The following is a 12011-nucleotide window of genomic DNA, read 5'->3' as shown; positions in this document are numbered from 1 at the left end:
ATATTTTTCTTGTGTTTTTCCAGGTTAAATGATTTGGTTTTCAAACTGTAAAATGATTGATTTCTTAGATTGATCTGTTCTTATTACTTATATATAGAGAGAAATACAAGATGGCAACATTGTCCTCTAGGCGCAGCGGTAGTTTGGTCTATGATACATACGCACAGTAGGGGCCAAGAATGCCTCCGTCTGGACAGCAAGTCTTCAGTCTTGCCAAATCTTTTGTTAAATGTCGCGTTTACAATGGTTAATTTGCATATTCCTATATCTCACCACAGCAAGCTCATAGCTCTACATGCATTTCATGTGTGTGTAGGGCAGACTGTCCTGAATCGGGCAATATAATTGCCATGTTGGAGGGATACTCTGGGGCTGAGCAATTTACAGAAATATGTGGTGTGTAATTTACGGAAATAAATGCCATTTTTTAATTTGTGTACATGTCTGTTTTTATAAGCCAGAAGGATTGATAAACATGGTACCAATGGATAGCCCTGTGTCTCCTCTTTCATCTGATATGCTTGCCATATCGATGCGATCACAAGTTTGTGAGTAATTCAAACGAGAGTAATGGGTGCGCAGGTGAACGCAGAGAAGTATAGACTGTAAATATGATGCAATTTGATTTGATTTCATGATTTTTTTTTATTTTCATACTTGATCGTTCAGACAAGTGTGTAGTCTCTTTGGAAAGCCCCACTTCTGCTCTGTCATGCAATAAAGGCTTCATTTCGCTACGATGAACAGTTCCGGAGCAATGTAACAGAGAAGAAAGGGTGTCTTTTTTGACGCACTTTGCGTCAATTGGGTTCTAAGGGTTAAGTATGACCCTTCCTTAGGTAAGGGATTTACTTAAAGGGGAACTTGGCAACTGTTTCAACTTAATAAACCTGTTGAGAAATCATTTGGATGGTTAAATGACCTGTTCCGGTGAAAATGGTGACTTTCCCCGCTGCGCCTAGCGTCCCCAGGCGGAAAACCAACCTTGCAACATTGAGACTACCGTCCCGGAAAGAGAAGTGAGAAACAAGAAACTAGTTTTAAATCGTGTTTCTTACCTTGTAACATCCACATAGTTCTGCCAAACTTATGCTAACAGTTCGCTAGCTTGTAAACAAATCCATGTGCTTTATCATTACCTTTTCACACAGTTTGAAATAGCATAATGTGCAATTTCTCCAGCAGAGGGGGAAATCCTGCCAAGTTTCCCTTTAAGGGTGTTGTACAGAATGCCTTAAAATGTTTCCTTAGTTAAAAGAAAATTCCGGTATTTAGCACTTTGAGTCCCTTTTCTGGTTTGTTTCGGATGAACTAGGGTGGTGGACACCGAAATTTTAATGATTGGTCCTGTCTCGACTTTTCTGACTCATTTTGAATCGCCTTTGACTACTTAGAGTGGATGCCAACAGGCATGCTCAAACATGTCCTAAAACAACCCTTAACGTTCGTTTTCAAAACTGTGCAACTCACAGTTCCACTGTGATCAGGCTCTGGTGTGTCTGATGGCACCCAATGCATATAGGGTTCCTCATTCTATGATCATTCTCAGGCTTCCTATTGGCTTCTAGCCAAGTGGTTTGTGTTGACTTGTTAGCTTGTCCTCACCACCACTGTGTCACTGTACTGTGCAGGATTACTTTGATCTTTTCTCCCTCTCCACATCTGTGCACATCCTCATGGAGTCTCTGCCTCCAGGACTAACCTCTTCTGCTCCCCCTCATCACCACTCTGCTCTGTCTCTACATTCTCTTATTTGCCCTCATGTGTCTTTTCTAGATCTGCACATATAGGCCTTCTCATGGCATAAGAGTCTCTGACTCCAGGACTAATCAGAGGAATCAGGTTGGCAGCTCTGGCATTTTCAAAGACGCAGAGGTGTGATTTAGTGTTGACATTATAAAAGTGAGTTTGTCACTGTCCAGCTAAATGTTGCCAAATCTTATGCTCAGTATAGCATTCAAATGTGCAGTGACATGTCTGTACCAAATGTCATTTTTGTACCAAATGGAAGGTTCCCATAATACATCACTAATAATAAGTATTGTTGATATAATGTTTAAGATTTTGTATTATAAACTGTTGAAATAAAGTAGAAAGTAGAAAATGGGAATATGAGGCAAGTTGTCCTTTAACTCAATTAGTAAACTCAATTAGAAAATGTGCATCACTACAATCCACAACAATAGCAATAGCCATCATAACATGTTCATCTGTAGTTCTTTTAGAGCAGTGGTCCCCAAACTACGGCCCGCCATCTCATTTTAGGTGGCCCCCCAAAACATGTCCGTGGTATATAGGATCCGGCCCCGCACGGGAGTACGACATCGTCAAACTATAACCTCCGTAATTTCCCCCATTCATTCTCTATGGCGGGTCTTAACAGTACACATGTAATACTCTTTTTGTCCACTGGTGGTTGTTTTGGCGCTGTTTCGTGTTTGCCATCGAAAACTGTATGAAATGTATAGTAGGCCTACTGTACCTGCAAACAATGTAAGAGGCCTCTGCTGACTGCATCAGTGCTCAAAGTATTCTAAAAGTTTATCAATTAATTGTTAATAACTAACTAACTTCTGTTCAAGTAATAATTCTGGAACTTTCTGGTATAATTATTTATATTTTTTATTCACTCGTTCAAATATTCATACAGAGTTCACAAAGTTCTCATCAGGTGATTGAAAGTTAGAATGGTGGTCATTTCAGATGTTTCTGCCACCACTTCATAAAACTCATAGTTTGAGAACTTTAAATTTGTAGGATATTGCTTGTTCACAACTTGAGCTGTGTATGCAAAGTTCAGAGTTCAAAAAATATACTTTTTGGGACTCCCTGCTTATAGTTTTGAGAATGCTATTATTAGTATTATTTCATTTGAGCTACATTTTACACTGATATGGAAAGATGGCAATATAAACACAGATAACAATGGTATTAAATTGCAATAGCCTATAGATTAAATGTAATGGAATATTCAACTAAGGTAGACTGCCTTTGTTCACAGCGCTAAGCTATTTATGGTTACTGATATACTCCGAGTCTCTGGCCCTCTCTTAGAGCCAGGCATAGTGAGCTGGCCCTCGGAAGAAAAAGTTTGGGGACCACTTTTTTCGAGGAATATTCTTTTAAAGTACCGCCTCATAAGAGATGGGATCACATGTCTTCCAGCTCCACAAACTAGCAGTGTGTGATTCAACACAACCAGAGGTACAAAACTGTGAAGGGAAACGACAGGGTGAAAACTATTAAAACTCTATTTCTTCTTGGCTGTTTTTTTCTGTAATGCTATTTTCCTCTTATCCACCATCTCAACATTATTTTGCTTTGTCTTCTTTGCCCTTTAGTTTCTCCTCCACATCTGCACGTATCTTCATGACCAAAGAGTCTCTGAATCCAGGACTAATCAGAGGAATCAGGTTGGCAGCTCTCACATTCTCAAAGGTGCACAGATGTGATTTAGTGTCCACATTGTAAAAGGACAGAGTGTGTTTGTCACAGTCCAGAAACACCCCAGCCTTCTAAACACTGTTGCCACCTGCACTGGAGTTGGAGGGTCAGTGTGGGCAAAGAGTCCTGTTCCTTTCTCATACTGAAGAACCCAGAAGCCGTTCTTTGGGGTTAAAGGGACTCTGTGTGTTCGCTCTGCTGTGTCACTGCACACCCCCACATACCACGACTGCTTCTGTTGAATTATTTTGTCAGAGTCAATCTGAGCTTCAATATTTTTTCCTTCTTCCCAAATCTTCACCCCCCAGCAGTGCTTTCCTGATCTGAATCTCTCCTTACACAGAACATGGGGACACCTGTTCCCATGGCCCAGGACTTTCAGAGGATCAGGACACCTCACTTCTGTGTTTCCTTTTCCCAAATCTCTCAACTCCAGAAAGGGAGAGACAGTGCTAGTGTCCAGACTGATGTTCTTAACTGAAACAAGTATCACAGTGATGATAATACACATACTGTATTCTCAATATAATTGAACTGAAATTGTCATACAGAGGAAATAACCTGTATGTGATTTCAATAAGTCCCATTCTGAAAAGCAAAACCAACATTTACTTTTTGAATTTCAATTAATGTATCAACTATGTTCAAGTAGTCGTATTATCTACCTGGTGTCAGAAGGATGGAATCATTTGTGTTTGTGTCCTTCTCTGCCCATTCTGGGTATAAAAGAGAAAATTATAATGTAATGTAATGCTTTAATCCCATACACATTTTTTTTTTAAACTTGGTGGGTATTTACCTGTCACTGCTGTGTTTGTATCTTTGTCTGCAGTTTTCAGCTTCCCTTCAATGTTACCTTTTAAAATCAGAAGAATGATGTTGCAGTGACAACTCAGTAATGTTTTGTTGAAGCAGCCAAGTTACATCCACAGCACAATGGAGTAAGATGAAATACCTTTAGGCAGTAAAGACTCTTCTGAACGGAAAAGATAAAATTATTGGATAAACAGTTGGATTATGACATATTTTAACTGCACATTCCAAATGTTGAGTTATAACAGCAACAAATACAAACAAGAACAGAACAACATCAACAGTACCTGCACCAGCACATGTGGGCCTCTCTCCATCTTCAGCCAAAACAGATGGAGGAACACACACATTTATTTATAATATAATGCAAAAGTACAGCATATACTATTTGTTTAGAAGTGTCTCTTTAAAATTATAAACACTCATTCACTACTGAACACTGAACCTGCACCAGTGTACCTTGTTGTGTTGGAGTCACAGGATACTGGATTAAACCTGATGGATTGAAGATGTAATTCACATAATTCAATTTACATTTTTCACCTTCCCATAGATATGTATATGGTATAGATGTATATACTCTTTTGATCCCGTGAGGGAAATTGGGTCTCTGCATTTATCCCAATCCGTGAATTAGTGAAACACACTCAGCACACAGTGAACACACAGTGAGGTGAAGCACACACTACTGGTCGGAGTTCGAACCGGCAACCCACCGGTTAGTAGTCCGAAGCACTAACGAGTAGGCCACGGCTGCCCCTATGTATATGTGTGTCATTACACAGTATTATCACCATAAAAAAAATCAATGCATGCTTTACCTTTTCTGTACAGAATAAACATCCCAATCAGCAGTGTCAACAAGAGCAGCAGAGTGATAATGAAGACAGCCGTCCAACCACCTGACACAACAATAAAAACACTATTTATGGATACCATACTGTCCAACACATTCAATTTGGTGTTCATTTACACATCCACTGATTATAATAGATTCCTTCAGCAGGGGGGGTATTCCAGAAAAGAGGTTTAACAAACACTGAGATAAAACTTAACCTCTGGGTTGTCTGAACCTGTAACGACTAAACCCGAGTTGTCGGTTCCAAAACACCGGTTACCAGCTAGTTAACCTAGAGTTGTGTCCGTTCACAGCGAACTTACAAAGACGTCATCTATTGAGAGTCGAAACCATGAGTGACCTGATGAAACGAAGAGCACCGTATTTTTCAGAGTCTTACGAGGAGAAAACTGTAATAACAAAAAAGAGCAATATTTGAGCGTCTGCCAAGAAACGAGACCTTGGTTGGCAGAGAATAGCCTAACTGACCGTGTAAATGCCTAAGTTTAGGATAGCCTATTAATGTCAAAAGCACAATTAAATAATTCAGTGGACATTACGTATTGACTGTTTTAAATGGTGCTTTCTTAAACTAGCCTACCTTGTCACAGATTGAGTGAGCCATAGACTCCTTGAGAATTCCAAATGTAATTTTCTATATTAACGCGGGTTCTGCTGTGCATGGGCAAAATTAAGTTTGCGCTCCAGCATCGGAATCAGGGTTGATGAGTGTCGAAGGCATGGGTATCCTCTATCCCCCAGTACCCATCAAGTTCTCCTGTAATTGCACATATACCATTAAGTAACAGCCTACACATTAATGAGTCTGTAGTGGAACTGATAATATTCTAGTAAGGTATACGCATAACGCACCCTGTTGAAATGTATCGCTCAAATTAGATTCCTTACAGATAGGCTACATGATCCTGGCATCGTGTACTGGGCCCTGGCCATTTCGCCTCCACGTTTGTGATAAGATGTGGCCTGTAACCTATCCATTAAACCTTAATGGAAATTCTGAAAAAGCCAAGGCCCATTAATTGAAAGCTCACCAAAGATAACCTGCATATCGGTGCATATTTGGAAAACTTAAAATAAGTGATGCTGAAACTGTTGCGCAGAAACTGCTTTAGCACAAGGCAAACTTTACACACCGACCGACAGCTTGCCGATATGCTCTGCGTCTCCAACACTACAAAAACTCCCAGTCGGAGAGTGATCGTCGATGCACATAATTTGGAGAGAGGCAAAAAGCGTAGCTAAAAAACTATTTTATCCCAAATGCATTCGGCATTCTTAACCAAACTTAGTGACAACATACCTGGCTGAGCTGTTATGTAGCCTATATATTTATTATATATATTTTATATTCATTTTCTATATGTTTTCCCGTTTTTGTACTGTACTTGTTTTAATGATAGCTTCAATGATAGCTTCTATGTCTGGTGAGCCAAAGACAAATGTCCACTATGGTGTAGGCTAGCTAGCCTACATTAAATATTTATTTTATTCTATATAATCCACAATGCGTAATGTAGGGATGGAGAATGCTTTTCAAGTAGGCTAGCTAGAAAAATATTTTTCAGCTGAAAAACTGGCAAAACTCGCTTGGAAAAAAAAGGATTTCATGTGATGGTGGTCTTATCGCCCTCTCACGGTGAAATGCACGGATGAATATTACTGTACATGATTTTGTGCTTCTTTGTCAATCGTCAAACCTTCGTCAAAATAACATGCTATTGTGTGACAAGTGTAAAAATAGTGGCCTGGCTGAACATGCACTGAAATAACCTGAAAAACATAATTGAAAACATCATGCCTCATTTACAAGTTTGATGGGGGTAGGCACAAATGAACAGTGTGGGACTCTGTATTGTCTACCTGAGGGCAACAGTTCATATTCTGTGTATAGGATATGTTGGCTCAGTCAATATCCTCTGAGCTTGCCTAAGAACAGACTGGTCTTTTAAAGACTGAAGGGACTGGTACTCGTTTCCTCCCATCTCCTTCATAGCAGAATCAGACGGCTGAGCTTGTATGGCCACATACAACATGCCCATTCCTGGCTCACAGGTCATTTAAAAACAAGGTAATATTCTAGAGTTGGAATTGGAAACACCATCATTCCAACCAAACATCCGAAAGTGGTTATAATAAGCATTCAACATGGAAAAAGTTACAAAATTTTTTAAAGATCAAACCGGACATGATATTATCAGCTAATTTGAGATAGGGTGAAGGCTTTCTTCATTTCAAGTGCTTGATGACAATGAAGATGAATGCAATTTTGTGGAATGACATTTGCAACTGCTTATCACTCCTAAAACAGTGAAGTACACTTTGTTACTCATTTGTACTCTTCTTTATTCTTTTATTTTTGGACTCACTTGTACCTTTAGCAAGACACCTGCCAAGTGTGAAGTCGGTCGGACTAGACATTCCAGGAATTAATAGATGTAGAACAGTTGAGAATATCGGCGCACCAGATTCTGTTCTGTTCTGTTTTGTGTCTTTTGTCTGTCCAAACTCTTAGAATAACATTATAACCTTTAAGTAATGTTATCTACACCTACCAGACCGGGCTGTTGTGTCTGTAGTCTGTCCTCTGGAGATGGTAAGATCCGGACCTCTCTCCTCTCCTGATCAGACACACCCACAAAGCAGGAGAGCCACTCTGACTCAGAGGAAGAGTAGAGCAGCCAGGAACTCACTCCCATTAAACCTTCATCATCTGAGAAAGAGTTACAATTATAAGACACATCATACAACCACTACTGACAATGTTGGTGCTCTGCTCATAACCTTCCTTGCCTAGCTGAATACAGGCTCTATGAGGCATGTAGTTACCATAAAAGGGGATGTGACTGAAGTTCTGTTTGATCCTCTGGGTGTTTTTGTCTCTCCAGGTGAGTGTGGGCTCAGGTGACCATCCATCTGATGCACAGCTAACATTCACTTGTCCTCTTGTTTCAGTGATGCCAACTGACATTACTGGAATAGACCCTGTGACTAAGAACAAAACAGCATCATGAACATTAAATAGTAGACTTTACATTCAGAATACTTATCCAAATAGAACCTTACACAGTTTAGTTGAAGTTTATTTTTCCCTTTTCAGGATACAACACTTACAGGGCTGCTCACCACTCACGTTACCGACTGTCAAACAAGGGCTGAAACTTTCTCTATTCAAAAACTCTACTATGTTTCCTCTGCTCGTGCATATAGCTGGAAACTGCATCAAAACAAAACTCCTTACACATGATGTTCAGTGTTACACAAATAATCCAGATAAATAATTATCCTATCATGTTTGAACCATCAAACTCACCTCTGACTGTTAATATGACGCTGGCCTCCTCATACTCCCTTCCATTGTGAACGTAGCACACATACTCTCCTCTGTCTGCTAGTTTGAGGTTCTCCAGTCTCAGGGACGCGTCTCCCTTCTGTAGTCCCGCTGTAAAGAATGCCCTGCCCCGGTACCGAGGGTCTGCAGGCTCCTCGTTGATCTTCCAAACTTATACAACAGAACCGGGCTCTGAACATGATTGGGTCGGTACCAGCACACCTCTTCTGGGTCAAAGGAAGAGGAAGCCACAGAGGACAGAACCACAGAACCTCCTAATGGAGCAGAGATCAGACCCTCCGGCACCAGGAGGGAGAAGGTTCCTGTGGAAGAAGAGATCCACATTTCTCTGTCTAATGTTATAAACATTGCTATAGGTCAGAGAGAGAGAGATATATACCAGTACTAACAACTTGAAACAGGCTGTGTGAATCTCTCATCTACAGTAATGCAGCCATGTAATGTCATCTGGAGCACTCTTACCTGCAGTGGTTTCTCTGCATGTGGTAAGTATGTTTCTTACCATTCATAATGTTTTCTGTAGTGAGTCAGTGAGCAGACACAGAAACGTCTGAATGTTCAAGTGGATGAACAGCTAGAGAGAAAACAATGAGGACAGTCAGCCTCTTCAATATGTTACTCCTACTGTAGAGCCGGACACCAGATGTCCAAGACTGACACATGAACATGTTACTTTCACATTAAATAAAGTATCAAACATTGGCACAATACATACTGTAGTAGAAGGTCAGATCCACTGACTGAATACTTCTTATCTGTTGAAATTGAAAGTTTTCTTGTTTAATTATTTAGGCCCTACCCATCGGGATTCATATGACTTCAGTTACAATTACACTGTAAACCTCAAAAGTCACACTGACTCAAAGTGCTTGGCCAATACTGCCTAAACTATGGGACATATGCAGGTGTGCTAATTAATGCTACTTCACTATGTAATCAGTTTCACAATGAGAAGTGAACTATGTATTTTTGAGTTGGAGAAGTCCATGTGTTTAGTCAATTTCACGTCTTATTGATTATTTGGATTTACAGTGTAGAAAATGTATCAAATGTATGACTATGAATTTAATGTAAAACCCTTACCTTAAAGTGGGGGTCGATATTTAGAACTATGGCAAGTTGTTATTCCCTAACGTTCTAAGCTGTAGCCTAAATGGGTCATGTAGTGTTCACTATACAGTGTGTGATAAACGTACCTGATATACCAGGTGACATATTACTTTCAGTTTTACGGAGACCTGAGATGATGTGTAACTCCCCCACACCTCCCCTGTGTGTTTTTATGATGCTGTGCTTGGCACATTAATGATGACCACACACAATAAAATTACGAAGGAATCGTTGAAAAAGCCCATTTTTCTACTTTGCTTCCGTGGTCTGACCTGAGGTGGAGACTTCGAGTAACATGTGTAGTCCCTGCATACTAATGAAGCAAGGTTTTGTGCCTGTTGTGAGCACAAACATGCACAAACGCTTGGTAAAAAAGCAAGTATATCCCAGTCCTGACTATCACTACAGGCTCATATCCCGTTTATAGTCATGCTAGATTATTTCAGGCAAGGCTCACTCCACCAAACGATGGACTAATAAGCATGTTCTGTGCTGAAATAACAACTTGATTTGAATCTGTAAGAATGTTGAATGCCTTCACTAACTTGAGCACTGTACATTCCCCCCTATCTTTATAGAAATAATTTTGATAGATTTGTAGACTGCCATATTACTGTAAGCCTAATATAGTAAAGGCAACTAAACCAAACAGGAAGCATCAGACTTGAAGATCTACGTATCTGGATATTATGGGACTGGAGTTACCTATAAGATTACCAAGAAGCATAGGCCAGCTATTAGATACCAGGAGTGAGGAGTCAGATAAATCAATTTACAGTTTAATATTAACACGATTAATGATCAACTTTAATGATCAATTTATTCATGTTATAGTAGGCAGCAGTCTGATTGTGTTTTTATTGCAAGTCCTATTGTAAGCGCCGCCGTGACCAGGGTTGGTGGAGGGAGAATGCCATCTTGGGATGCTATCATCAGGGAGACGGGGTTGGCTGGAGGCTAAATGTGATCACGCAACAGAGTGTCTGCTTTCTCTCCTCCTTCCTGCTGCTTCTCTCCTGTATCCTCTTCCTCTGATCCATTGGTATCCATGTAGCTTATTCAATTGTTTTTATTTTCTGTAACATTTTGTTTACCTTTTAACATTTCAAGACCAGACATGAATACAGTTAAACTTGCACATAATGTAAAACACCATCCTGAGGCTCACTCTGTGACACTGAAGGCAGACTGAAGCAATCTAGATACTAAATGAATAGGATGGGCTGTGGTGTGTCTGATGGCACCCAATGCATATAGGGTTCCTCATTTTACAATGATCATTCTCAGAGGGCTTCCTATGGGCTACTAGCCAAGTGTGGTTTGTGTTGACTTGTCCTCACCACCACTGTGTCCACTGTGCTGTGCAGGATTACTTTGATCTTTTCTCCCTCTCCACATCTCCACACATCCTCATGGAGTCTCTACCTCCAGGACTAACCTCTTCTGCTCCCCCTCATCACCACTCTGCTCTGTCTCTACATTCTCTTATTTGCCCTCATGTGTCTTTTCTAGATCTGCACATAAGAGTCTCTAACTCCAGGACTAATCAGAGGAATCAGGTTGGCAGCTCTGACATTCTCAAAGACGCAGAGGTGTGATTTAGTGTTGACATTATAAAAGTGAGTTTGCTAACTGTCCAGCTAAATGTTGCCAATGTTTTGCTCAGTAATAATAATAATAATAATAATAAAGCTTTATTTGTATAGCACCTTTCATACACAGAATGCAGCTCAAAGTGCTTTACATTTGAAGCATGTAACACAATAATAGTCAGTCAGTCATTATCAATCACTTTTCTTTGCTGTTTATGTTATACTCAGCAACATATCAAAAATATAGAAAATGACGTCATAAGACTGGCAGCCTTAACCCTCTTACCCCCCACAAGCACGCCATATGGCAACTGTGGCAAGGAAAAACTCCCATATTCCAGGAAGAAACCTTGAGCAGAACCTGACTTAATAGGGGGAGCCCATCCGCTTCTGGCTGGCTGCGCCCTCCAATAGTAGCAGATGTAGAATAATCTGAAAATGTAGTCTACAGGATAAGATGAGTTAACTAAAAGCTTTCCTGTACAGGTATGTTTTCAGATCTTTTTTAAAAATATTTACTGAACTCGCCTGCTTGATGTACAGAGGCAGGGTGTTCCATAGTTTGGGGGCATAATGGATAAACGCAGCTTCTCCACTTTGTTTGTGGAGCACTTTGGGTACGATTAAAAGATTAGAATTGGATGATCTAAGTTTCCTTTGTGGTTGATAAGATATTAAAAGCTCAGAGATATATGAAGGTGCTATGCCATTCAGAGCTTTGTAAGTAATTAACATAACCTTAAAATCAATTCTATAGGAAATAGGGAGCCAGTGCAGTTCAGCCAACACAGGGGGTGATGTGTTCTCTCTTCTTAGTCTTAGTTAAAAGTCTAGCCGCAGAGTT

General features: G+C 40.1%; 1 protein-coding gene across 1 annotated transcript; it reads right to left on the bottom strand.

The window, feature by feature from the left end:
• Positions 1–3424: 3424 nt before the first annotated feature.
• LOC125306967 (butyrophilin subfamily 1 member A1-like) lies at positions 3425–9071 on the bottom strand. The gene is made up of 12 exons (XM_048262624.1): positions 8928–9071; positions 8427–8767; positions 7943–8104; positions 7669–7826; positions 5079–5159; positions 4717–4752; positions 4545–4574; positions 4400–4420; positions 4244–4300; positions 4110–4160; positions 4006–4032; positions 3425–3921 (listed from the first exon to the last, which is right to left on the bottom strand). The coding sequence occupies exons 5-12, from the start codon at positions 5098–5100 to the stop codon at positions 3425–3427; spliced, it is 741 nt and encodes a 246-aa protein (XP_048118581.1). The 5' UTR covers positions 5101–5159; positions 7669–7826; positions 7943–8104; positions 8427–8767; positions 8928–9071.
• Positions 9072–12011: the final 2940 nt, after the last annotated feature.

Source organism: Alosa alosa, chromosome 1, assembly GCF_017589495.1.
Source record: "Alosa alosa isolate M-15738 ecotype Scorff River chromosome 1, AALO_Geno_1.1, whole genome shotgun sequence".
Lineage (NCBI taxonomy): Eukaryota > Metazoa > Chordata > Actinopteri > Clupeiformes > Clupeidae > Alosa > Alosa alosa.
This window is presented reverse-complemented; position numbering and strand designations above follow the sequence as displayed.